The following is a 27,649-nucleotide window of genomic DNA, read 5'->3' as shown; positions in this document are numbered from 1 at the left end:
GCGGCGCGAGCCCGAACAGTCAACATGGCCCGCGTGCGGCGTGGCGGCCGCGGCGCTGCTGGGACCAATCGGCGACGCCTTTGCTGAGGGAGGCGCCCACTTCGCGGCCAATGAGACGCGGCGTTGTTGGCGGCGGCGCTGCCCGAGCGAGGAGGCTGCGAGGAGCGCGGGGCGCTGCGGCCTCTGCGGCGGGAGGGGCGCGGGTAGGTGAGGGCGGGCGGCGCCGGCCTCGGCTCCGGGCACCGCGTCCCGGGCAGAGCGCATGGGCCGGGCCGGGCCCCGCCGTGCGAGGCTGCGGCGGCCGTCAGGGCCCGGTCCGGGCGGAGCGCGGCGGCGGCCGGAGCCGCCCGGCGAGGGGAGGGGGGAGCCGGTCTGGCCAGGCCAGGCCTGGTCGGGCACCATTTTAAGGACGGTTCGAGGAGCTCGGGCCGAGGGAAGGGTGGCCCGCACTGCCCCGAGCCTGGCGGAGGGGAAGGCAACGGTTCCGGCCGCATGTATGGCCGCGCTGGTCTGGCAGCGCGCCCGCCCTGTCCCCGCCCTCCCGGGGGAGCGGGGGAGGAGGAGGAGGAGGGCGGCTGTTTGTGGTGAACGGTGTCCCCGGCGCTCGCACGCCGCGCTGCTCGGGTTGAGTCAGGCCCTTGGCCTCTCGGCTGGGCCGTGGGTTTGACCTCAGCCACGGTCTTGTGCCCCAGCAGCGTGATGGGGGATTTGGGGAGGGCCCGCATTTTCATTTGGGGAGGGCCCGCAGTTCCCTGTCTCCCAAGTGAAGGCCTGTTTAAAATTTTCACTGCCGCTACGATTGTTTACTACACGTAATAGCACCGCTCGTAGGGTTTGCCAGACTCCTCCGTTCCTTTAACATCTGCTCACGGTTAGAGAAGAGAGGGTGTGAGTTATAGATGGAACCAGAATCACGAGGCAACTTTTTATCAAGTTATCTCTAAACTAAATAGTGTTTCCTCAAGAAAGCTTCCGAGGGGAGCCCAGCTATTGCTGATGTCCGGGGCTTGTGGAACAGGTTAACAGCTCCTTACTCTCGACTGTTTTTTCACGATCCCTTCGAATTTTCCTTCCAGAAAATATCAGACAGTTGCGTTTTTGGCTTCCCACGGGGTTACATCCCAGCGCCTCTAACGCGGAAGTCACAACTTTCCCTTCTGATTTGTTATAGTTACGAAAAACAGTAACAGCTGTGGGCAGGAGCCTTCCTGTGAGTGCAGGAGTCCTTCGGTTTCCTGCTTTGTGTTTTAGTTGTGTTCAGAAGGTTTGTATAACAAGTCATAGGCTTTCTTGGTAGAGAAGATTTATTTTGTGTACACTTTATTTGTGAGTACACCTTGCCAATGTACAGACTTTTCCTTTAAATTTGTGTCCTTCAGGATATTACTTGTCCTTGTAATGGCCTTTTCCTGTCCTGGTGTGCATTGAGTTTAGGGTTTCCTGCTGTTTTTAGTGACTGATGGTGGGTGATGTTTGTGCCAGACCAGTTGCAGCAGCCTGTGCTTTGTGGGACAGGGGGTTGTTCTGGTCCCCTCTTTCCTCAGAGCTTCATGTCTGAAGCTGTCATTTGAAAACAGAGAAAGAAGATACTAATTTGGCTTCTTATTGGTGGTGGCAGCGATAACAATGATGCCTTCCACTGTTACTTCCTTGGAGTTCTGATGGCTTTTCCATGTCTTCATTGGTTGTAAACTGAGCTCACTTGCTTGGAAAGCAGTGGAGGTGATGAATGTGAAGACTCAATGCTTTGGTAGTGCACATTTTCCGCTAGGTGTGCACTTAACTTTGTCTTTCTAAAATTACGTTTTTCTCCCCTCCCCTGCCATCAGCAGTTGTACCAAACAGTTTTGTTGGTGACTCTGTGGCAGCTGGGATGAAACTGGGAATCACAAGAATTTTCTAAGAAAATTTCTTCTAATTATTTATTTATATACTTCTTTTTACTTTCCAGTTGCCAAAGGCACAACTCTAGGGAGTGAAACAAGGCTTAAAGTATGTATTTGCACCAGGGAATGGTGTCTTTTTTTTCCTTTTCCTTTTTTTTTTTTTTTTTGATTGTTGTTGTTTCTTGTTACTTGGGTGAATGGCTTTTGTCAGAACATGCCCAATTCATGTGTGTTCTAGTGGAGATTGATTCAACTGCTATTTTAATGTTATTCAAGCTATGGGCAGCTTTATTCCATGTTTTCCAAACACGAATTAGGATATTACCTTCCCTCAGCAGAGTTGAGAAGTAGTTCCCTGCAGAAAATACAGCCTGTACAGTGCAGCAGAGGAATTTGCTTTTCTTTAGCTCTGTCACTGGGCATAGGTTGGAAGCAACAAGTGTTTGAGGATAATTTTTAAGTAACACAAGTCTGCATTTTTAGTTGCTTACTGTAGCCTCTTCTAATAGTGACTGGGATCATATAACTTGTTGGCTGAACTCTGATGTTAGGTCAATTTGCTCTGTCTTACCTTTCTAATTGTTTTTTTTTTCTCTGCCTTCTATCTGCTATGAAAGCCTCGTTTATGCTCCTTTATTTCTTCAGCTGTAAGGTACTAAAAATCTTCTGTTTTGCCCTAGCAGGTGGTTGGTGGCATTGCCACTTTCTTTTGTTATGTTTAAGGCAAGAGGAAGTGTTTGCAAATAAATCTGCCCGAGCTGGTGAAACACCTACTCTGCCAGGAGCCCCTTTTGTTTGTTCCTGGACTTGCCCTATCCAGTGGGCTCATAGGCTTGTTTGGTAGATGTTAAACAACTTCCTGTGGAATAATCTGAAGTATGCTCCTGGTTCTTTTGTAAATGAACAAAGCGTTTCAGCTCTATTTAAAGTGGTTGTGAAAGTGTTGCTTTTCCAGCTTAGAGCAGGATTCAGCATTTTCCAGATGGGAGAGTGCGTGCCGCTCAAGTTGGCATTAGCACTTGGGTTCTTCTTTGGTAGCCCTGGATTGGAAGATGGGCCTAATCAGCCTGCTGGGCCTTTATAGAATCTGAGAAATCATATCTGTCAACTCTCACAAGTGATTGAAGCTCCTTTTTGTTCTGAACTTGACTTGCAGACTAACATCTTTCTTGAAAGCTTGGTAGTGGATAATATCACCTACGCTTCTGTGTGGTAGGAAGTGATTGCTTGAATTTGTGTTCAGCTGTTTAGAATGGGGGTAAAGAAAGAGAAAAAACAATCTCTATTACTAAAATAGATGTACAGATTCGGATATTTCATCCCAGTAAAGAAAAAACAGCAAAATAGGTAAGACAATCTGTCTCCCTCTGGTTTCTCAGGAGAGCTAATTTAGATATTGGGGGCTGGGGTAGCTGTGCTAAACTTGGTTCCAGTCATCGCTAATACCAAGCTTTTAACTTTTGTCTTTCCTCTTCATTTTCTCACACCTGATAAAAAAATCCAAGGCAAATCTTTATATAGGGGATTGTGCCCTCATACCTACTGTCAAAACCCCTTCTCTTGGTAAATAATTTTCTTCCATCAGTGTTTATCTAGTAGCAGGCTCACTGTAGAGCAGCAGAAGCAGCTATTCATGAAAATAGCCCTGATTAGACAGACAAGTGAAGCATATTTTTCTGCCTGGGTGATGCAAGAAAAAAGTCATTTGGAAGTTGTTGTAATTAATTCATTTAAACTTCCATTGTTTTCATCTCTAGTATGCTACTGTAGTATAGGCAGAGATTAAAAATTCCTTATTTACTTTGATACTGTTAAGGAATTAAAAAATAATGTCTTCCTCTTTAGCTTATTTTTGTTTAATAGAATGCAGAGCTAATCTAGGAAACTGTGGCACTTGTCTTCAGGCTGAAGACACATAATAGGGTAGAAATGTATTAGTATCTGGAGTATTTAAGAGAAAAATAAGTTTTAGGGGGGTTAAACCACCTAACAGACTGTTTAAAAACTGAGCAAGTTCCAGTTTGAATTGGGTACTGTGGTAACTATTTACTGTAAGGAATTATGCATAATGAATTTCTTAGCAAAACCAGCAGCTGTTAATTTGTATTGAGGTTTTAAACAATGACCTGTTCTATTTTCATCATCTGTTGAGGTAAACAAATTGCTGTTAAAGTATTTTTAAATGCTGTTTTTCAACTTTCAGGTGGATACAGGCACACAGATGGCAGATAACAGGTATGTTGGACTGTTTTCTTGAAGTTAAATCAAGGTAGTCAGAGCCAACAGTGTATCTCATCTTCTGCAGGAGAGTTGTTTGGGTTTTTTAACCTGTGAAGAGTGGATTACCAAACTTGGATAAGAATGAAGTGGTACTATTTTCTCTAACTAGGCTGTTTTTACTTACAGCTAGGACAAAGTACTCCTTTGATACAGGAGAAGCTGAGATTGTAGTGTGTCAGATACAGCATTAGTCTTCTCTTGGATTAACATTTGTTGTCTTGATTTAGTTTTCAGTGTCCGTATTTAAGTGCCCTAAAGAACTGAAGAGAACACTGATCCTCAGTGTTTCTATAATATCTGTAATTTAAGTGTGCAGTAGGCACAGTTTCATTTTCTAGTTTACATAGTATTTTTTGAATGAATAACTGTCTTATGGAACATCTGCAAATCCATATGTGCTGCTGGTCTTTTGAGGCTTGCAGTGCACCCCAGAGTAAGCTGGATAAGCTGGTCTGTCTGATAATTAATAATACCCCTTTGCATATATGATACCTCTTCTCATTTTGTGTCTGAGTTAGGGTTAATTTCAGCAATGTCCAGAGTGCATTTTGTGACCTATACACTGGCAGGGAGCACAGGGAATGGCTGGTTGCTGACTCGTGCTGGACCCTCTTTCCTCCAGCACAGGAAGTGTGATGGAAGACATTGTGGCAGGGAGATGGGGAGGACAGGGACGTCTCTTTTAGAGTAGAAGTGAATGTTTTTACTATAAAACAAAACAGCTTGTTATGGAAGTTTGAAACAGAGCTTTTATCTCTTGTTTATCTTCCTGTCTTACCTGTATCATTTCTTGTGTTTTTCTTCATCACTTGAAGTGTCATGTGTTTTCATTTGTGAGTAATACTGTTTTTCCTGTGTGGCGTGACCCAGTCCAGATGAATGACCAGCCATTCACTTAATGAGATGAATTTATCTGTCAAAGGTTTTTGCTTTGGGGTTGTGTTTTGTTTTGAGGTTAGTTATTTTTTTCTTTCTTTGCCTCTCCTTGCTCTGCCTTTGTATCCTGCTCATGTTAGGAGATCTGGTTTCATATCCAAACCTTTAAGTTTTCAAAAATTTAGGCATAAATATGTGTCTTTTATTGGCATACTTGTTTATAAAACATGTCTTGTAAAATGAAAATTCAGAGTAACTTGTTCTTAAATATTAACATTTTTGTAACGTGATGCCTTTTTAATATGTTACATTTTGAATTCTTTTAGTAAAACAGAAGATACTGCTTCAGATTCTCTGGAGGCTGCTAAAAATGCAAGCAACAAAAAAGGTAAGAAATACATAGTAAAAGGTAATGTTACAGAAGTGGGATAAACCTACTGCCTTGTGTATTGAAGCTTCTTTATATACAATTCCAGTCAAAACTACAGATGTGTTTGCAAAGCAATGGTTTCTAGGCTAACTGTTCACTTTCTGGTGTTTTCCATTTTCATTGCAGCCAAAAGCAGAATAAAGGCTATGTTTTTGTAACACTGAAAGTATTTTAGTATATGTTGTGACTAGGAATAGGCTTTACTATCGCACAAAATAATGCACTAGACACTTGAAATAAAGCCTGTACAGACTAGCCTGTAACAACATGTAATTGTTATCAGCATAATTATTAAAATGAGCAGTATCTATGCTAGTTCTTTACTGTCTCATGTGTTGGAAAATGCATCGTCATAATGTGTCCTCTTGGAAGTTTTTGTTCTCCATTTGGAAGATCTACAGATAACTGCTGATCAAATTAATACCTCAGTGTGCAAAAAAGCTACAGTTCCACTACTACCCTGAGTATTCAAATTTTGTAAGAGAAAGCAACACACAAACCAAACCTGTGTGCTGTGCTATTTATTGGGTTTTTTAATGTCTAGGGGGGAAAAAAGCGGTGAGAAAGAATGGAAAGGTGTGAAAAGCAAATGTCTTCCCACCATGACAACCTGTGTTGTTATTAGTAAGGGTTTTTAAATCCTAACCCAGAAGCATTTTATATCTGACCTCCTGTAAAAAGAGTCTTACAGATTGTAAAATTATCTCGATTTAAAAAAATTAGCAGTTGTCGAGGTCAGTGCTATGCTTCTGTATTGTACAGTACACAAATAGTTGTCAGGCTTTTTTCAGCAATCAGACTAACTGGAAAACAAACATCTTGGAAGTGTAATTCAGTGGTTCCTCTCTTGCAAATTTATACGTGGCTTATAAGATATATATAAGAGGGATATAGAGGAAGGATAAACTCCTGTTTTGCACTTTCTTACATAAGAGGAAAACGGGAAATTTGCTTATGTTGTGAGTAAACTACTTGCTTGTAAAAGCTGCTGATAGATTTGCAAAGAGAAAGGTGCATTTTCCATCATTATTCAATATATTTATATTCTGAATTCTGGTGCTAATTTTTTTGTGTTATTAGTTAACTATAGTAGTGTTATTTGAGATCTGAAAATAGAGAATATTTTTACTGTGACTGCTGTAAGACACAGTATGACAAAAGCACTGTAAATAAATGCAGATTTGTTTAAAAGTGGTTTTCTGTCTTTGTAGAAAAACTAGCAGACCAAGTGATGCAAAATCCACAGGCCTTGGCAGCTCTACAGGAACGTCTTGACAACACAGCACTTACTCCTTCAAGTTACATTGACACGTAAGTACTGGGCATAATAAAATTGTTCAAAGACTGAAAGCATAATAGAATGTTATTGCTGAATAATTGAGAGAGGAAATTAGAACAAATGGTTCACTAAGAAAAATGGTTGACTTAAACCACGATTCACAGTGGCCTGCTTCAGGAAGAAGGAGTCAGGTTTTAGTTTGCTTACGCAAAATGGCAAACAAAATTTTGTCAGGTTCAGTGTTTTCCTTGGCTGTTACTGTTTTGGATAGAAATAACTCCGCTCCCCTCCATTGTTTCCTTCTGTGACCCTTAGTCTGGCAGGGCATGTGCTACACTGACTGACAGTTTCTGTAAGAATGCTGTCCAGGATGTAATGGAAAGTTTAGGATCTGTAAACCCCTAGTTTGAAGTTAGTTTTGTATTAACTGTAAAGTAGATTTAAATATTGCCTTTAGTAAATATTTGTCTTTATTTCTTGACTGAGAATAGCTGGTTGGAGATCTCTTTAAAAAAGAAAAAAATAGTTCTGTAGAGTTCTTTTTACATGACTGTATCTAAATGTTTAATAACTTAAAGTGCAGATGGACAGTGTGTGCTTTCTAAGTATGACCCATGAATCAAAACTTTCCCCTGTAGAGTGCACAGTTCTTATTTTTCACAGATCTAGTCTCAAAGTTTAGGTGTAAACAAAGGTATTGATTTCAGATCTCTGAACTACACGGGGAGGGTGGTGGCCCCAGGGAATGGAACAGAAGATAACACCTTTGAGAACAACTTGGGTAGGAGAGGATTCTTTCAACTTTTTGAGATAGGTTTTGAAGAAACGTGTGTATTTGACATGAACCTTTTAAATAAAAACTGCACGTAGTTATAAGCAGCCTTTTTCACAGTGATATGTTAAATAATGCTGAGGCAACTAACTTTTAACCTTAAATAATTGTTTGGTTTTTAGTTTTCCAAAAGCAGTGATAAGAAGAATTGATGCCTTGAAAAAGCTTCAGGTGAAATGTGCCCATATAGAAGCTAAGTTCTATGAAGAAGTACATGATTTAGAGAGAAAATACGCAGCACTCTATCAACCCCTTTTTGATAAGGTAAGAAAACTATGTATATAATTTTTATTTTCTTGTTCCCGTCAGTTCTGGTTGAGTATGTATAACTTTACATCTTCAATTACATTCTTCATTTTTCTAACACAGAGGAGAGAGTTTATTAATGGAGAAGCTGAACCCACAGATGCAGAGGCAGAATGGCACAGTGAAAATGAGGAAGAAGAAAAACTGGCTGTGAGTACAAGCTGAGTGATGAACTACTGGTATATCAGATTGTCAGAGTTAGTTCCTGTTCTTTTCATTGAGAGACTCATCTTTTTATCAGTAACATGTTCTTGTGATGAATACACTGTTATGTCCAGTGAAAGCTTCTAAGCTATTAGTTTAGCCTTTTTTCAAATTTGTAACCTGAGTGAATTGAAAAGTTGCCTTTGTTGGCACTGTTCGTAACCTGTTAACAGCATCTTCCTGCTAATGGGTTCCATTCCAGTGCTACATGATACCCCCAGGTAATAAAGGCTGGTTGTTTGTCTGCCTGTCCCTGTTATTTTGGGGGACATAGTTAGCTTTCATTTTCATAAATACAGATTAGACACATGTCACAGAGTCATAAAACGGAATCGGACCTAATAAAATGTGTGCTGCCTAAAATGTGTGGATTCCTACTTTTCTCTTGAGTAAGAGCTATCTAGATTTAGGAGGGATAATATGGTCTATAGGCTGCCTGTTACTTTCCTGTCATCATTTTTGGAGATGTTTGCTCATGGCTGGCTTTTTCTCAAAGAAGTGACCTACTTAGAAAGTTGTTTGCCATTCTGTCGGTTTCTTTGCATTTTTTCCTTGGCCTGATTTTATTCAGTTTTCTTTGGACGCTGTTCTGTATACAAAGCAAATTGTTCTCTTTGTTTTACTGATCTCCTGAGATTTAGCATGACACACAGAGTGCTCCTTGTGCATAAGCAAAAAATGTTTGCTAGGCTTTGTGTAAATACAGCATTGACAGGCCGTATTCCACACAACTATAAAATCAGAAACATGTCTAGGTGGGAAGTAACTGCAGCTTTATGTTCTTAACTAGTGGTGACCCAAGTAGCTGCTAAGATCTTCTATATATGCTGCTCTCTAGTGGTGTAAAAGGAAAGGTGCAATACAGCTAATTCAGACTGCGCATTTCCTGCTATTTTTTTTGTGATGGAGAAATGTCTGTAGGGACTCCTATATCACAAGGTAATAATTCAAGACTGTAATAATTAAAAATAACCATGAAAACCAATTTTACGAAGTATTTTGAGAAACTGGGAAGGTAAAACAGTATTTCAGAGGGCAGAGTTAAATTTTTAGTTTTTAGATAAAACACTGTAAATGGCACATGAAGCTACAGAAAGTAGATTAATAGAAAAATAGAAATGTATTTATATTTTTTTTCTATTTGGAGAAAGAAATGTGTTTTAATTATTTTTCTTAAGTCAGTGAAGCTGTCACTTGGTCTATTTAGTCTTCATATAAAAGAATTTCAAATGAGATTAAGGTAAATCTGAATTAAATGTATATATGTTAAGTTGTGTAAGTAAACCCTGTATCTCTTCATTGACAGAAAAAACCTGTACATTTCAAATGTTCCTTAAACACAGTTTCAGAGATAGCAATTGTTTTGTCTACCTCTGTTTATTAAATATACTAAGTCACAATTTCATTTCTCAAATGTGTCTGTATTTTTTTCCCAGGGAGACCTGAAAAATGCAATGGTAATAGAAGAAAAAGCAGAAGAGACAAATGTCAAAGGAATTCCAGACTTCTGGTTTACTATCTTTAGGAATGTAGATATGCTAAGTGAATTAGTACAAGTAAGTTTCTCCTCCGAAAGGAGTGACTTCTGTTGTGTTAAATGAATTGCTTTTTCCCATTAGTAGTCAGTCTTTGTGGAATGTGTGTGAGAGACCAAATATTTGAGCCTTTAGAATCCCTGAAGATGCTTGAAAGGCTAATGATGGACAAGCACTGTTAATTTAGCCCATAAAGGATTATTTTTGCAAGGATATTATAAGAATATCCATGGATTAGTTGAATACATTATGTAGTTTTGCCCACAGTTTTATATTAATTGCTTTTAATGCTGTTAAGGAAGAATTCCCTGAAGCATGTGAGTCTCACTGGCAATAAATATCCTGAATGGTGGTTACTATGTTTTTGGTCATACTCACACAGCCTGGCATTTGGCACCTTTTTTACTGAAGGCGAGGCCTAACAATTGAGAATTTGGCACGTAGTATTTGCAACTATGATTTAAGAAATTTGGATCCAGGTCTTTACTTCAGCTGAAATTGCTGAATAATTACAAGGTTATTAAGAAGAGGAGGTTCTTCCAAATATTGCCTGCTGAATAGGGTTTTACTTTTTTTCTGCTTAGGAATATGATGAACCTATCTTGAAACATCTGCAGGATATTAAAGTTAAGTTTTCTGAACCTGGACAGCCTATGGTGAGTTTCCTCTGCTTGCTTGTTTCTCATGAAGATTGTAGTAGTGAAGTGAACAGCATTCCAAAGTTTTCATTCAACTCTTCGGCTGTAATGTGTGTGTGAGATTTCTTTCTAAGCTTGTGAGATTTCTTTCTAAGCTAATATTTTCATGCTTGGCCTTTTAAAGATTTACCTTCAACTTTCCTGACCCTTTGCTCTTTTATTCTTAGCCTGGACATCTGTGACATCATTGTAATTTATAGATAAAAATTCTTGTTCAATTCTGTCTAGTTTTTGCTTTCTTTTTCTCTCTCAAGTTCTGGTATAGCTGCTCTTAGTAGTAAAGCTAGATGTGTGCTTTTTATTTTCAAATGAAAATTAATTGTGGGAAAAATTCTGGGTGCTACTTGCATCTTTTTTGATAAAATATTGAATACAGTGACTTGGTGATACTAATCAAAAATAATGATGGATACTGTGCTATTGAAAGGCATAGAAAATATATTAGATGATCTTTTAAAAGTGTACCTAGTGAGTATCTTTTAAAGTGCAACTTGGCTTTTTTTTTATTTGTTTGGAAATTGTTTCTTTGTTTAAGTTTAGTGTACAGAAAAGATACTATGTTTGTTGGAAAGAAGTTGTTCTGTTGCTTATTTAATTTGTCCAGACTATACTTATTCCTTGAATTCCTTCTTAGAGGGAGGCAGGGAGAAGGATGGAATTACAGCCTACACATCCTTTATTTTTTATCATTGTGGCTTTTTTCTTATATTTCTTTTTTCTTGTTTTGCCTTACGGATTTATAGTCTTCTGACAATATCCAAAATAAATGCAAGAAAAGCTCTATTGAAGATTCACATAAAGATGAAAGGACTTTCTCAGAATAGCTTTTAAAGGTTAATACCAGATGAAGCAAAGTTTGTTTGTTTTTTTTAATTCCTTAAACACTTGAGCTGATAATAGGCAAGAAAGTAGTACAGGCAGAGGAATATTGAGAATTAAGTTTCTAAACACTGCTAGGGCTAAAGGAGAGGATACAGGTGTTATGAAGGAAATGAATTGTCTAAGCACAAAGTACGGTATTCTAAGAAGTTGGGTCTTTTCATCTTGAAGCATATCTATTTGGTGGCATTTGGATGATTTGGTAATAATTGGTTTTGCCTATACTATTTTTGTGTTCTCATCCAGCTCCTAAAACATCAGTGGATTTCTCTCGTCTTGCACTGTTCGTAACCTTTTGACAGCACATTTCTGTAAATAGGTTCCATTCCAGTGCTACATTAAATCCAGTAATGGGAGGCTGACAAATGCCATGTCCCTTCTGTATTTGGAGACAAAGGATGCATTACTAACTGCTTGAGTGAAACCCATTTTCCATTGGTGTGTGACTGGTCTGAAATTCTCTCACTGTTGAAAATCAGCTGCTTTGTACTGTGAAAGCTTCACATAACCAGTGTGTAATAAATACACTAATTCTGCTGGGGATTAGGTTTTGCTGCTAAAAGAAGTACATGATAGTTAGGCATTTTCTGAGTTACTGTTGACTCGAAGCCATTAACTGTAGTTGTGGCACTCCAGAAGTGGATTTGCCTGACTACAGTTAACATGCTTTCAAGTTCTGTTTGTTATAGCATGTACATAGAAACTTTTATCCACATGAAGCATAAGCGATTCCTTCACTGTTTGCTTTTACTTATTTATAATCACGTGAATAAACTTATATGTATTTTATAATTTTAATTTCTACCTATATATTTATTTGGTCATTAGGATCCTCAGCTAGCATATTCAGACCTGGATAATGCATCTGGGTATAACTTAAATAGCTTAAAAAAGTAAGTTCTCTTTTTTTGAGCTTTATGAGAACATAGCAGATAAAAAATGTAAAGGTATCCAAGTAAACACTACTGCAACACTTCAAATAGTATGTGAAACTTGAAGTTTCTTGTCTCCTAATTAGCAGGTAAACAAATGCTGAAATGCAGCCTCTGCAGATACTGTTGTCTTGCTAGTCCTTGGGATCCTGCATGCGAAGTAGTGCCACTGGTTGCCTATTTATAGCCCCAGCGATGGTTTATGGGATTATTTGGGTATGAGTGTTCGTCACTGGTAGTGGATAAGCTAAGTTTGTAACTATTCCCCTGAGCATGTTTGCCAGGCAGAGATTACCCTTAGCTGAAGATGGCCTCCAAACCATACAGCTGTCTTGAATTGCTTTAAAATGGAAGTAAAGCTAAAATAGGCAATGTGAAGCCAAGACAGATATTCCAGTGTACTGCTGGGTCCCACTAGCTTCCTTCACTTGAACAGAGTTTGGGAAGGTTGCTGTTGCCACTAGTTTCCATCACTCCTTGACCACTGTCTTTGCAGACTGCAGTCGTGTGAGGAGATTCATGAGGCCTTAGAAAGATTAAGGGGCCTTTGGGAGATGAGTGAGGGATAAATGTCTTTGAACAGGCTGTTGTCTCCAGAGTTGTTTATCCTGTTTGCACATGGATGGCCTTGAAAAAGAGGATGGCAAGGCAGGCTTGGTGACAACAGACCATTTTCTGGCCTGACTCTAAAGAATGCCTGGGGAAGTATATTCAAGGCTAGTGTTTTTGGCAGTTATACGTGCTTCAGGCTGTAGCCTGTTAAGACATGTATAATTGTAGGATTCAGTTTGAGCCAGTGTTCTTTTGCAGGATTTTCTGTTATCAAATGGAAAAAACCCCTCTGGTTCCTGGTGAACTGTACTGTTAAAATAAACTCCTTCAATCTAAATTTTGTTTTAATCAGAAATAAAGTTTGTTTCAGTCTCTTAAGGTCATGACATTGATCAGAACTGCTGTGATGCTATTCTGATGTCAAAATGACTTCAGAGTAACATCATCCCTAGTGCAAGGATGATGAGAGGCTTCCACAGAAAATGAAACCATGACTTTTTTATGAAAATACTTATTTCTAAGGTTGCTTTTAAGACAGCAGTTCTATGTGTAAAGGTGAATGAAATGTAGTAATTACCTGATTAGAATTTCAATGTTAGCCATGGTTGTTCAGGCTTCTCACACTTTAGGAATTGGTTGATGTTTTTAAATTTCCTGCTTCTGCTGTAGTTTGAAAGATATGTTTGCCATCAAAATCTCATTTTTTCCTGTATTCAGAGATTGATTAATGATAATTTTGCTGATGTGCTATTTCAACAAAAAAAAATTCGTGGTAACATAAAATTATAATGGAAATTTTTTCCAGTCTTTCTCATTAGAGTTCCACTTTGGGCCCAATGACTACTTTTCTAATTCAGTCCTGACAAAAACGTACAAGATGAAGTCGGAGCCAGACAAGACAGATCCCTTTTCATTTGAAGGACCTGAAATAGTTGATTGTGAGGGGTAAGGAAAACTAAAATTCAAAAAAGCTTCTGAAGTAATAGTGCATTTTTTTTTGCTTACTGTGTTAATGATTAATGAAGATAAAATTGTTATTGACTTAAAAACTGGGAATGTTTGTAGGGATTATGATGATGTTAGCCTCAGCATCAGAAGGAACAGATGCCTGGATGTAGATATGTTTTAACACAGTGTATATTTTAAATTATATGCCTTTGAAATGTAATACTTGGGTAATTGAGGTAACCTGTTATTTCCAGGTAACTAGGTAAATTAATTTTAGTCATTACATTTCACAGACCACCTCTCTTCCTTAGTCTGATGAGTAGCCTTAGACTCTCTTGGATTCTTGTCATCTCTTCAGCAACTATTATTCCAGCAGGAATTGGTATATTATGATCAGGCAGGAATTGGTCACATGTACCATCATTCTTCAGCCTGTTTTGAGGCTGGAACGTACTGACCACGCAGTTTGGTTCTGGTAGTTGTGGCTAATGCAGCAATTTTCAATTTTTTTTATTTTTTTTCAAAATGTGTTCAGAAACCAACTGTGGAATGGTGAATTCTTGTCTATTCTGGAAGTCTGTTGAGTTGGACACCACATTAGAGTTTTTTTGGGAGGTGAAAGATCATTCCATCTAACCTAAGACTTTCTCTTCCCATCAGTGATCTCTGTCCTATAACCAAATTTCAGTGCCACACCAGAGCAAAGCTGACAAAAATGAAAAATGGTTTTGTACCTTATTTTTCTTAACTTCTTTGGTGTTTTTTTCTGTTGATGTTTTTCTTGGGATTTAGTTATGTTTTTATTCTTTCAAGGATGTGTTTTGGTGGGGGATTTTGTTTTTGGGGGGGTTTTGTGGTGGTTTTTTTTCAACTAACACTTAAGAAATGCCAAATACTTGGGGTTTTTTTGAAGTCATCCTGACAACCTCAAAACCTTTTGACTTGTAGTGCTACATACTAGCTTCTGAATTGAGTATTCACCTGAAGTGAGGCAAAACATCTACTTGCATGTTTTTAGTGAAGGTCGTGTCCAAGTTACAGACTAGTCCATGTTGAAGGAAACTTTAATTGATTACAACAAAATGTTTTCAGTTTAAGTCTCACAGAGGAATGCTTTCCTAAATTGCTGATGTGTCAAAACTTTGATTTCAGTTGATGTTTCCTGATGAAGGTGTTAGATACTGGTACAAGTAGAGCAGGAAAACATATCTGTGACTTGTTACACAGGTTAAGCATAAAACTGTTGACTTTGACCATTTATATATAGGGCAATATATTTTGGGACACTTAAGGATTACTGTGACACCATTATTTCCATTGCAAGAGAACTAGTTGTGTTTGGCCCTCATTCTTTGCCATGTGCAGTTTTGGGTAAAACTATAGGTGGATGGAGAGAGACTTTTAGTTGACATAAAGTGTCAATTTGTACAGTAGCAGGACAGGGAAGTAAGCTCTTTCCACCTTGCTGCACTTGGCTGCCAAGTCAATCTGAGCCCTGCTCTTTATAGAGCTAAAACATCCCTCTCCTTGGCCCACTCTTTGTGCATTTATTTTTAGGATACAGGACACTGCCTTGACCTGTAGTGACAGGGTTGTTTCCTGCTGGTCTGACTGAGATTTTTTTTCTCTAATAGCTTTATCACGTCCTTGGTTACAGAACTCCAGTAGTTGGGTCAAAGGGGTTATTAAAGTTGGGGGGGAGGGAGGGGGGCAGTGATTACTCTGCAAAGACAAACTTGTACAGCATTTTCATTTAGGGAACTATTTAATGTGTCCAACATAGGCTTAGTCTCTAGCACTGTGTGCATCCACTTCACATCTTGTCAAGCAGATTCACTTGTCAGTGTGTGTAAAACTAGCTTTATCCAGAGAATAATAAACCATCTTTGCCTTGATGTTGCTGCTCTGATGCTCAGTTCACTATTTTCACTGATGTCTTCTGTTAAAATGCTGTTTTCCATGTGTTGTCTCTAGGTGTACTATTGACTGGAAGAAAGGAAAAAATGTTACAGTTAAAACAATCAAGAAAAAGCAGAAACACAAGGGTCGAGGCACAGTTCGGACAATTACTAAACAAGTACCTAATGATTCTTTTTTTAACTTCTTCAGCCCTATAAAGGGTAAGCTTGGAAAATAAGAATTGAGGATTCTTAAAATATGTTGTTTTATTTATATGTATGTGTATTTATGCAGCTTAAACCTTCAAACTATTTATGCTGCTGCATTGTATACTGTCTTCTTACGAGAGGAAGATTGCAAACTGCAGCCCATCCAAACAGATCATTTTGTTCTGATGTTATTCTGTAGAATTTGGCCAAGAGGTGTGCATTGTAAACAGGATTCGTAGCATGGAAACAGTCTCATGTCATGTAGAATCTCCTAAAGAAGTTGACTTGTTTTACCACAGGATGGCTCTATGCATCAATTTGAGGTTTCTAACATGCAAAAGAAATCTCCTCCAGTGTTGGTCAAGTTACAGTGTATCAGTTTCATTTAAACGTTTGTCTTAAGTGACAAACTTTTTCTAGTTTCTTTTGTGATTAATTAATGACCCATAATGCTCCATACGACTTTGTAATTTTCTTAGTTGCCTTATGTTAGGTGTCTACTCATATATTTAAAACAGTTTAGGTGGATTACAAACCTTTTTTTTTTTCTTGGTACATCTCCCATTGTACTCTTTTGTGAACATGGATGGAGGAAGTAGTTTACTTGTGGACTAAAGGAGTCCTACAGGAAAGGTGATAAGGGACTCTTTCAAAGGGCATGTAGTGACAGGGCAAGGAGGAATGGCTTTAGGCTGAAAGAGGGCAGGTTTAGATTAGAGTTTAGAAAGAAATTCTTAATGACTGTGAGGATGGTGAGGAACTGGCACAGGTTGCCCAGAGAACTTGTGGATGCCCCATCCCTGGAAGTGTTCAAGGCCAAGTTGGATGGGGCTCTGAGCAGCGTGGTCTAGTTGAAGGTGTCCCTGCCCATGGCATGGGGGTTGAAACTAAATGATCTTTAGGGTCCCTTCCAACCCAAACCATTCTGTGATTCCAGAGATATACTGAACAAAATGGACATTGGTTCTTGATTCTTTTGTGGGCTATTATGAACTACCTGTCCCTTCTAATTACCACTGCAAATCCCCACGTACATGGAGATGAGAACCAAGTGATTCGTATTTCCAATGGGGGTTGTTTGGTGCAGAAAATACCCTTTAAATTAATTTTCATTGCTGCTTTCAGAAGGCGATGGAGATTTGTTTGTATCATTTTGGTGTTATATTAATTTTTGAAATACTTAAAAGACATACTCTGGAGGTGTGTAAGAAAGATAAGACTCTGACATCTGCTGGTAGCTGATTTTTCAACTAAAGAACAGGCTGAACCAAATGATCACTTTCATAGTAGGATCACAGTGCCATGGGACCTGAGTAGAAAAGGGAAATCTGTTTTGGTTTGTGTTGGAGTTTTTTGTTTTGATTTTTTTTGTTGTTGGTGGTTGGTAGGTTTTGTTTATAAACAAACAACCCCCCCTATTCCTTACTGGTTACAGTACTGGGCCTGTTCTCAACAATGCTTTGCAAATTCATGGCAAAATGTTCATCTACTTGGTATCCTCTGTTATTTGGGGAGATGAGAGGGTTTGTAGTTATCTAGCAAAATAGTTACTGTAATTACAGCATTAATGAAGAAATAAAATGTGTTGATCTCTGAAAGGAGAAGTGTGACCTGCATGCCTTCTGAATCCATCTTTGTAGAAAGAGTATTTCCTGTGCAAAAATCTTTGACATCCATATGGCAGCTTTGATGCTCTTATTACAACATGTGAAATTCTTACAAGTACAATATCTGTAGGTTTAGCTTAATATGAATCTGAATTGTCATTAAAGGTTTAATAGCTATCTTCTGAAGCCTTTTATAGCCCCAGTGTTTTCTGGTATGAGAAGGTCTTTATACTGTGTTTTGTCATCTTGAATATTGAGGTGGGCTAGACTATACATGCTTGTCTTAAATTTGCTGTCTTTTCTTTTTGCAGTATCTGGTGATGGAGAGTCGTTGGTAAGTTTGTTTCTGAAATGGCACAATTGCACTTTGCCATGTCCTTTTTACCAGGTCACTCTATAGTGACTGTTTGGGTTCTTTCATTAAGTACTGTGTATTTTTATTGTTATTTTTGCTTTTGACACAGTAATCTGTGTGTAGAAAGTAGGAAACTTTTACAATAAATCTCAATTCTGTAAATCTAGATTTAGACCTTATAGATTTTGTTACAAAGTATACTGAAAGGACATGTGACCTGAAGGTTGATGATGACAGTGTAATATGTTCTTAAACCTGTAACTTTGAAATACTTTTGTCTGCTTCTGTATAGTACATCATGTTTGTTGTAGAAAAATAAAGCTGACTTGCCTTACAGGATGAAGATTCAGAATATACTTTAGCTGCAGATTTTGAAATTGGACACTTCTTCCGTGAAAGGATAGTCCCTCGTGCTGTGCTGTATTTCACTGGTGAAGCTATAGAGGATGATGATAATGTATGTATGCTCTTAGCATTTTGTTTATTAGTCACCATGTAGATAGAAACATTCTCCTCCTTTTCTGATTAGACTGGTATGAAGTATTAATCACAAGAGAATAACAAAAAACCTTGAAGAGATTCCTGTTACTGGGGACTAGGAAAGAATCATTCAGCTTGCTATGAGTTTTAATCTGCTTCTGGAAGGGGCTTAGGTTCAGTTACTGTGTTTAAATATGCTACATCTATTACTGCAGAAGTTTTCATGCAAATATTAGTAGAGCTAATAAAGCCTTGGGTTTGTTTTTCAGTTTGAAGAAGATGAAGAAGGTGAAGAGGAGGTGAGATGCACACTGTATCTTTTATAGATAACTGATTAGCTACTGCATTCCAGTACCAGAAATAGTTCTACATAGAGTAGAAAATAGTTGTTTGTAAATGCTCTCATAGATGATACTTCTTTCCAAAAGAGTTCAGCATGCCTGACTTAAAAAAATCTGTGGCTGGTTTTTCTTCTTCATAAAAGTACTTTCTGCAAGAACATTTATCCATTTTTTTTCCCAGTATTTTGAAAGCTGCTTTCTGATGTGAGTCAAAAATGAAAGACAAGCTCTTTATTTCTTGAGTGCTGCATGATAAGAGTCTTCAACCTCATTTTTAAATATCTGTTACTTTGGAGGTAGTGGAATTCAGCTGTCAGCTTTTAGTTGTCATAAGCTTGAAGACTGGGTTTTACTAAATGTAAAGGGAAAAAGGGGGAGTGTAAAACTGCTCAGGATAAAGGCTTGATTTGGGCTGGAATTTCTAGTATACCAAGAGCTCTGCTCTGTTTGCAGTGCGTTGTATGAACACAAACATGCTATGAAAGGCTTTCCAGAAAGCCACTAAATGTTACCACACTTAAATGAATTAATATCCTTTACAAAGAATTCCTTTTTTTGTTTTACTGCTTTTACTGTGGTGTTCTTGCTAATTTGTCAAAGGTACATACCTGACTGTTGTCAAGTTGACCGTACTCTGGTACATCAGGAGTTATCAAGCTGGTGGTCTGATGGGAGCTGTCAGCCTTCAGCATGCAGCCTCTTTTTTTTCTCTTTGCTTAGGCTTTCAGTAGCTAAACATGTACTTTTATTTTTTAAACTGAGTATTGATAGAAGTCTATGTGTATTTTTAACTTGTCTCCAGTGCCATATTACTTGGATGTAGTTGTGTATAGAACACAGTGCAAAAATACTGCAAAATCCTCTATACAGGAATACACAGCCTGTCCACAGTAATCCAAATAAACAGACTCTTGGAGGGAGATCAAAACAAAGAACAAAATTAGACATATATACCTGTTACCAGAACTAAAATTCCAGGTCATGTTAGAAGTTTTAAAATTGCTGGGCGACTGCAGCAGAAACTTAAATAGGAATATTGTCTTAAGCCATGCTGAAACCTTTAAATCATCTTTTAAAGATTTTACAGATGCTGAATTCTTTTATATCAACCCAATGCTGACATCTGAAACACTCTGGAATACAGTGATAACCTAATTTGCTATTTTGCTTTTTGTCCATTACAAAAAGTTGCACTTTTAACCTGTTTTAATTTCTGTTAGTTTATCTCTATTTTGTCATAGGAGTTGGAGGGGGAAGAGGAGGGAGAAGAGGAAGAAGATGCAGAGGGTGATCCTAAGGTAAGGATTTTTGTATGCTTAGTCACAACAGACTATAATCATGAGCAGTGTACCTGAGGTTATAATAGTTTGTGAAAATATCAATAAATTATTTAAAAAACCCAAACTTCACCCTAACTTCTGACTGCAACATCTTCATCTTCTTCAGCACTCAAATTGCCCTTACAAGTTAATCATTCCATCAGTTGAGAAAGTGTAGGTTTTGTCTTCCAACCTGCACCAAGAAAGTGATAGTTTCTGAACCGTGTGCCTTTACTTCTTAATGCCATCTCTTTGTAATGCTGATAGATATTTTTCCTTTAGAAAGTTCATATTCAAATGTTCCTTGGCTGGACTTCAACTTAGAATTAGTCTGACAAATCTCAACTAGCTTGTTTATTTTCTTTTCCTTAGAGTTGTTCTTAATCGTTGTCCTGATGGCTGCAGGTTAGACTCCACATGTCTGTACTTGGTTAGAAATCAAAAAAAGTTAGTCCTCAACTTTGAATTTGCAACTTTGATACGTGGCATAAAATTCAACCTTAAGGGTTAGTGCTCCTTCTGATAGGCCTTTTTCAGTCCTTCAATCCTGGTAAAGTTAATGCTTATATTTATTGAAGCTGGGACAGTGATGACAGGTTTGGGTTCATTTAGTTCTTAAAACATCAGCTTTTAATTTTTTATAAAGACAGATGAAAAAGTGGAAGGCATGCAAAACTGCTTGATCTCTGGATGACAGTCTTAACAGCAGCTTAATGTGTTACTCTTCTGGTGTAGTTTTATATACAGCATCATATCACTAGTAATGCTTTTTGCAACTGTATCGAGAATCAAGTTAGTTTTTCTTTAATGAGAAATACTGTGTACTAAAGAAAGTCTGTCTTGTGCAAAGATCAATCAAACAGGATTAGAGTGGCAGAAATAAGTATTCTGACTGCTTGGTAAGATCAAGATGCAGTGATGTACCTGTAATGGGAAACAGTTGGACAGCTGAGAAAAACAGTGTTAGTTCTGTGTCAATGTACATTTTTGTGAAGTATCAAATATCCTTCCAAAGGATTTGGCATTCTGTAGGAAAAAAAAAAAGCTTAGGTTATCTTGGAAGGTTATGGTTTGTTGCCTCCTGTATTATTTTGTACATTTCACTTTTCATCCATGCTGACAGTTCCTTTCAATTTTTTCCCATTTAGGTGTAATATAAGTCTGTTTATCATTCATACATTTCTAGGTAAGGTGGAATTCCATTCATACCTAACTTCCAAGAGTCACATTTGTAGTCATGTAATGTGATTTGTTTTCTAGGGGTTTCTGTTTTGTTTTTTATTTTATCCTTTTATGGGGAAAAGAAATGGGGTAATTGTGACTTCAGAGTTTAGGTTTTATTAGTAAAAAATAGAAAGAAATGTGTATAGAGATGACTGCCTTTAAATTGTGTAATTAAATTAGATTTTTCAGAATGACTCTGCCTTCCTGCCTTCTGCTTTGTCTTTGTAGCAGTCAAACTGTATTTCATATACATATGATAAAAGATACTGAGACTTGTCAGACTTTTTTTCCTTGTATCTGGTTTGATGTTGCATCTCTTTACTGTTTGTAGTGTACTTGCAAATTATTTCTTAAGTATCTTCTCTGCTCTTAAACTCTTGTAAGTCATCAGCTTACTTAGTATGTCTTTTCCAACATCTTATTTATGCTGCCTGACAAAGGCAGTCAGTCATTCTTAGAAGCCTTTTCTTGTTGATCTTTCATGATTCTGCACAGGTATTGTTCTTCTGCTCATCTGTCTCTTTGTTTAAAAGAAGAAAGAAAAAGTTCCTTCTATTGTATACTGTTATCTTTCACCTTTCATCCCATTTCTCATAGAGAACAATGCCTGCAACAGCCTCCATACTTTTTTCCCCCCCTGTATTTTAGGCTGCGTCTTTTATTTTGCTTATTTAGGAAAAGCTATAATCTTTCCATGTCATTCCCTCTGCATAGATAATGCCCTTCTTTGCCTAAACTCAAAATTGAGCTGTGCTTTTGTGTTGGTTTTTGGTGTTGATGTTGTTTCCAATGGGATGTGCTTTGAGACACCAGCCCCCCTGCCTCAGCACACTTGCACTGGTTGTTCACCTGCAGGAGCAGAACATCCATTTGTCACAATGGCTTATCTATCGTCCTGTTGCAGTCTGCTGCACAGCTCTTTTCCCTCCCCACAATAAAAATTGTCAGCCACTGGCTCCAATTTTTGAAGTCAGCTTGGAATTCTTTTTTTTTGTCTTTTAACACTCATACCTCAGTCCTTTTTTCCACTCTTTCTTATGTTCATCCCATTTTCTGGTCCTGTTTCTCCCTGTCTTCTGCCTCTCTTTGCCTTTCAGTTCCTGCCCCCGTTTTTTCTTACCAGAATAATTTTCTTTTTCATGTACAAAAAAATAATTGGTGTATTTTCCTTTCAAATTCAGTTTCTTCTCTTCAATCTTTTCCATATTACCTCCTCCTTTAGCAAATGTAGTATAACAATACATGTCAACACTTTCTGCTTTAACTTTTCCTCCTTCCTTCCTCTCACTCCTGTCTGTTTTAAGTACATTTGAGTTGTTCAGTTACAACCAGATCGTTATCACCTCTTACACAAAGCACATATATAAAGTTGTGGCTTTGGAAGACTGAGCAGTCAGATGATTGGAGGTGGCTTCAAAAAGATGCTACAAAACTGGATAATGTAGCTTGTTTTGTCTAGTACATTTTTGTATGTGCTTGCATGCCCTGTATTCTTTTAGCTGCCTTTATTTCACATGACTGAGGCTGTGCTTGAATTGAGAAGTAGCTGACAGGGTTATACAGAATGCTGGTTTGAATCATGACTGAAAAAAACTGCTGTGGAGAGAGACTGCATGTGCTTCAAGGTGCTTTGTCTTCTAAGTTACATTAGTAGAAGGACCTGTGAGGAGCAAATTCATTTTCAGAACCAGTTGTGGGCAGAGGCAGTTTGGACTGCTTGCTTACTTTGCTTAGCTCTGGGTTTACTTCCCATGTGTATGTTTTATATCCTTGCTTTTTCTCATTCAGTAACATAGAATAGAAAATAACCAAAGATAAGTTTCAGCTTTAGGACCCCTAACTGAACTATTTCATCGAAGGCATTTGAAATACTGAAAAGCTTTCTAACCTTCTCTGCTAGAATGGGCATCAGCTGTAATGCCTACTGCTTGTGTTGATCCCACTGTTGGCAGCAGTGTTGTTTGGGAGTCAGATGAGATCTTGATGAGCTGCCTGTGCCTGCATGGCTACTTTAGCAGATGGAAAGCTTCCCAGAAAGTGAATTGGAAAAGTAAGGAGATAAAGACTTGACTGCTCTTTGAATCACCTAGGAATGTACCCTGCCTAGTATGTTTAAACATTGAAGACTTACAAAAATTCACTGTTTCTTTTAGTGGTAACTTCATGTGAAAAAGGATCAGTCTGGAAAAAATAAAATTGCTAAAATAAATGGCATGGATATTTTGGGCTTCTGTCCCCATCCTATAGGACACCAGTTAAACTGGATGGGTAGACATGGTGGGCTTTGTGTAGGAAAGTCATGAAAGCAGTGTTACCTCAGACCTGCTTTTCTTCTCCATTTTACCTTGTGTTCCTGCAAATTCTAGGTGATATTTTTAATTCTGAGCAAGTGCAATAAATTAGAGGCAGTGACAAAAAGCTTTATATTGATCTTTATTAGCAAAAGAGAAAAAATAGGAGTCTCTCACCTTATTCAGCTCATTCACCTCAAAGTGGAATCAAAGGCCCAGAGTAGTTTAAACTCCTTGCACGGAATAAGTAAATATTATTAAATACTTTAAAGATATAGAAAAAAAATTATACCAATTTTAAAATTAAGTCTTTTCTCATGGCTACTATAGAGAATCTCTCTACAACAAGAATTCTCGTCTGTGTAGCATTGGTAGTGATCTTCAGTACATGTGTTTACTGCTAAATTTATTTTAAACCAAGATGCAATTCCTCCTTATCTTTGCTGGTTAAAGTCTCTCTGGTCTTTATTTGCCTGGCAAAAGCATTTCACCGCCTTTCTAAGATGTCTTGGGAAGTTAATTTAGGGAAATACAGCATGAATGGACTTGCTAGAATGGGGAGATAAGTGGCACAGGGTCTGTGTAAGGCAAATCAGTGGATTGGTAGTGATTGACTGACCAAATGTCACCAAATAATCTGGGCACTGCAGGGAGAGCAGGCTCAAGCTTAATAGCACTGCCTGAGGGAGTGTGGCTGTAGGATCTCCATCCCACTCACAGCTTGGGGTCTGGTCCTTGATCTCCATGAGCCATTAGAGGCCAGAGATAGGTTTAAACATGCACGTGCCTGATGGAGCAGCTGAAGGGAATTGTAGTTTATATGTGCTGTTGTCCTCTTGTGATCAGGGCATGAGATGCTTTGCATGAGGCTGACAGGTAGCTGAAGGCAGTGTGGAGCTCAGGGCTGTGCTGAGGAAAAAAAAATGGTGGGAGAAAATTGAATATGTTGGAATCTGGATCTGAGATACTGTCTTGATACTGATGGCCTGCTTAAACCCTTTATATATATGGTCAAGATATATATGCCCTCAACCGTAAGCTAAAAATAGCATAAAGTAGCAGTATTTGTTTCACAATCCTCCAACAACTGACTCAGATACAAGAAACCCTCAAACTATTTTTTTTTTTTGTCTGAGAGCAGTAATCAACATTGAAAGATCCTTAAGAAGGAACTTTGAGATCTGTGTGACTCAGTTTTTACAGGATAAAGAATTATATGCAATAAATAAAATTTACATGTTTACAGAATTAAACTCCCATTATCTTCTTTATATCTTAATAGAAAATATAACAAGTGTTTTGGTTGATCATTAAAATTTGGCTGAAATGGTTGTGGTGGTCAACCTACATGTGTCTTCTTGGTATAACAGGTGAATAGGAAGGAAGGAGAGAGATGGAAAGACTTTTAAGTATATTTTAAATGAGATTTGTTACTTTATTGTGGCTCTCATCCTGAATACAAGGGAGACAAGAAGTGATGCTGTGCACTGTTCTGTGGCCATGTTCAAATACAAAGCAGTTACAAGAACATAAACTTTCAGAAAGTTTTTGATAAAATCCTGCTGGTTTTTGCCTGCCTCTAAATAAAAAGGAATAGCATGCAATGTACTACCAGTGGCAGTTAGATTTTTCTTTTTTTAAGAGCAAGAATGCTAATTTTGTGTTCTGTGTAAAGGTGTCCCTCTTTTCCTGTACTTAGTCCCAGATGAGTGAAAATTAATTCACATCGGTGTTACTTGGAACCCCAGGCAGATGAGAGAGAACAAAGCTGAAATTAGCCAGATGTGCTGGGTGAGGAAAACCATAAGGTCTCTTGACATATCTGTGCAGAAGAGATAGTATTTGACTCTAATCCAGACTTGCAGTGGGAATGATAGTGACCACTCTAACCCTCAAGCAGTTTAGGTGAGGAACAGAAAAATAGCCTGGATTTAGTGCAGATTATCAAGGGCAAAACTTGATGAGGAGGAAGCTTTAAACTAGTTGCACCTATTCTTCCTCACTACAGGCAAAAAGCTTAAGTTGTCTTAGCTCTTGGTTACTTGATGTTTAATGAACTGTTGCATGATTACATCTTTTATAACATATAGAGCTCTTCTTCAGGATAGTTACTAAGAAATATTTTATGTTGCAGTCAGTGACATTCAAGTCATGTTTTATACCTGTATTTTTCTTTACTAGAATTCAGTGACTGTTATTTGTTTACAATAAACTATACTAAGAATGGTAAAGGGAGAAGCAAAGCAAAAATTCACTGAATAAATTCTACTTTCTAAGAATCCTATTTTACAACAGAAAAAGCAAGAAGTGCAGTGTAAACCTGAAGTTCTTAGCTGTTTAAGTACTTGTTCTCACTCCCAAATACACTTCCTTTTGCCAAAGGGGAAGTTGTTTTACTACCTAATGAAGGTGTTTCTACTTTTACATATTCAGATTAACATACGGACTTCTTGCCCAGTGTTAAATTGTTGAATAGTTACCTGCTGGTGATGCAGAACCTACAAGAAACCAACACATTAATTACTTTTTTATCACTTTACCTGAAAGGGCAAGGCTCCTAAGGAAAAACTCAAACGTGCTTCAGAATAAGTAGCCTACCTTCCCTGCCTTCCTCCCTCCTCAGAGTTGGAGGAGGTGGCAGTTTATTGTTAAAATTGTTTAATGGGACCTGAAAGTCAAATGAGGCTCTGTTTGGGTGAAGTAGGACGTGGTTTGCTTTCTTGTTTGTTTGAACCTCGGCCTACAGGATGGAGTGTTAAGAACACAAAAGTAGATTAAAAATTATGGGATATCAAGCAGCTGGGGGCAGGGGGAAACCCAATAAATATGGTGACTGCTGTTGGACCCTTAAGATGTGGCCTGAGTTTGCATGTAGCATTTATGTACATGCTAATGATACCTAGTTAATTTGAAACTGCATAGCCAATTTGTCTTATTTGTTGAAGTGTGTTCTTATATGCCATTTTGATTTTTAACTGTTTATTTTCTTTTTCCTTTTACACAGAAAGATTCCAGCCAACCTGCTGAATGCAAACAACAGTAATAAGGAAATACCACTTGGAAGTGATATTTGAACAACTTGTAACAAATAGTTGGATACCTGGCCTGCAGTTCAGGATATTCCATTGCTGCAGCACAATCTTATTAACAATGCTTACAATTAATTTGTTTTAAAATGCATGATTTTCACTAACTTTATTGCTTAACATGTACAGTGGCAACTTCAATGCATTTGGGAAATATGAGGTTTAAATAAAGCACACTCTACAGCCGTTGGTACACTGTAGCTAAGTATGTCAATAGGCCTTTAGAGCCTTTTGCCCTATGCATAGGGGAATAGTCCAGACTACCATGTGAGGATTATCCATTTTCTTGTTAAACATTGAAAATCGTGGAATAGCAATGTGCTGAGAAGCTGAAGTAAATGGATTACATGTATGGTAGCTGAAACAGATAGAGCAATATGACTTTTTTGCTAGTTCCCTCCCCCCTTTTTTAATGTTTCTCGCAACCTACAAATTGAACTAGTGCTTGAGCAGCTTTAAATGTCATATTTATTATCTCAGTACAACCAATCGAATTGAAGTAATTTTACTTCATTGAAGAGGGTGTCATATTTGAGACTTAGTTGTTCATCTTACTATTTATTTATTCATGTTTGTAAGTACTTTGACAGAATTAGTGCTTTTTAATAGTTTTTAATATACTTGAAAAATCTTCTTCCTCTTTTGCATACAATATGGGTACTTGTAAAACAAATAATTCAAATTGGTCCCCATGTAGTAGTCTAGACAGAAGAAACAAACTTGCATCAAAATGACAACTCTTCTGGATGAAGATCAAAATGCAAAGGCCAAACTCTTGCTGTTGATGGAAGTGGGTTGCAGCCAAAGAACCAGAACATTTCCAGTAGTCTTACTGCTTAGTGTCCAGCATGAAAGGACCTTTCACTATGAACACAGAAATTTATCAAAATGAACCAGTTCAATAAATCTGAAGTTTGGGTGTCTTACTTGCAACACTGAAATTATTCCATTCCACAGTTTGTTTTATTTAAAGTTCTGAAGTCTTCAAAACTACCTTTTGTTGTTGTGTGGCACTTCAGGTACACGTTTCTAGTTTCAGCATCCATTGCCAACCTCTGGCAGCAGTTGAATAGCAGCTGTATCAACACTGTGACCAGGCATGTAGAGTGCTCCAGCCTTACCTTACACATTTGTAACTTAATACGGTGTTTTCAATTTGTACAGAATAGATAGAATATTCTATTAAAGTTGTGAAACATGA

General features: G+C 38.0%; 1 protein-coding gene across 7 annotated transcripts; it reads left to right on the top strand.

The window, feature by feature from the left end:
* Nucleotides 1–95: 95 nt before the first annotated feature.
* NAP1L4 (nucleosome assembly protein 1 like 4) lies at nucleotides 96–27,649 on the top strand. 7 transcript variants are annotated; one of them, XR_001874094.1, is made up of 16 exons: nucleotides 96–203; nucleotides 4,090–4,121; nucleotides 5,369–5,430; nucleotides 6,684–6,783; nucleotides 7,706–7,847; nucleotides 7,953–8,039; nucleotides 9,530–9,649; nucleotides 10,213–10,284; nucleotides 13,495–13,634; nucleotides 15,612–15,757; nucleotides 17,664–17,686; nucleotides 18,045–18,164; nucleotides 18,457–18,486; nucleotides 19,749–19,826; nucleotides 20,996–21,033; nucleotides 26,367–27,649. XR_001874094.1 is itself a non-coding variant. In XM_017810940.1 (16 exons), exons 1-15 carry the CDS (start codon nucleotides 111–113, stop codon nucleotides 20,999–21,001), a joined length of 1,230 nt encoding a protein of 409 aa, XP_017666429.1. In that variant the 5' UTR covers nucleotides 96–110; the 3' UTR covers nucleotides 21,002–21,033; nucleotides 26,367–27,649. The 7 variants fall into 7 exon arrangements, 5 of the variants coding, with proteins under 5 accessions (XP_017666429.1, XP_017666419.1, XP_017666463.1 ...); XM_017810940.1 differs by having other exon boundaries at nucleotides 19,770–19,826; XM_017810974.1 differs by lacking the exon at nucleotides 20,996–21,033 and adding an exon at nucleotides 1,952–1,992 and having other exon boundaries at nucleotides 128–203; nucleotides 19,770–19,826.

This window comes from Lepidothrix coronata, unplaced genomic scaffold (genome assembly GCF_001604755.1).
Source record: "Lepidothrix coronata isolate B3197 unplaced genomic scaffold, Lepidothrix_coronata-1.0 Scaffold1, whole genome shotgun sequence".
Taxonomy (NCBI): domain Eukaryota; kingdom Metazoa; phylum Chordata; class Aves; order Passeriformes; family Pipridae; genus Lepidothrix; species Lepidothrix coronata.
The sequence above is the reverse complement of the archived record's forward strand: the minus strand, read 5'-3'. Positions and strand labels throughout refer to the sequence as shown.

Coding starts and splice junctions, on each gene's coding strand:
- NAP1L4 (XM_017810930.1), top strand. CDS start 111: ATGAGACGCGGCGTTGTTGGCGGCGGCGCTGCCCGAGCGAGGAGGCTG. Junction 6,784..7,705: donor CCTTCAAGTTACATTGACAC/GTAAGTACTGGG, acceptor TTTGGTTTTTAG/TTTTCCAAAAGCAGTGATAA. Junction 13,635..15,611: donor GAAATAGTTGATTGTGAGGG/GTAAGGAAAACT, acceptor TGTTGTCTCTAG/GTGTACTATTGACTGGAAGA.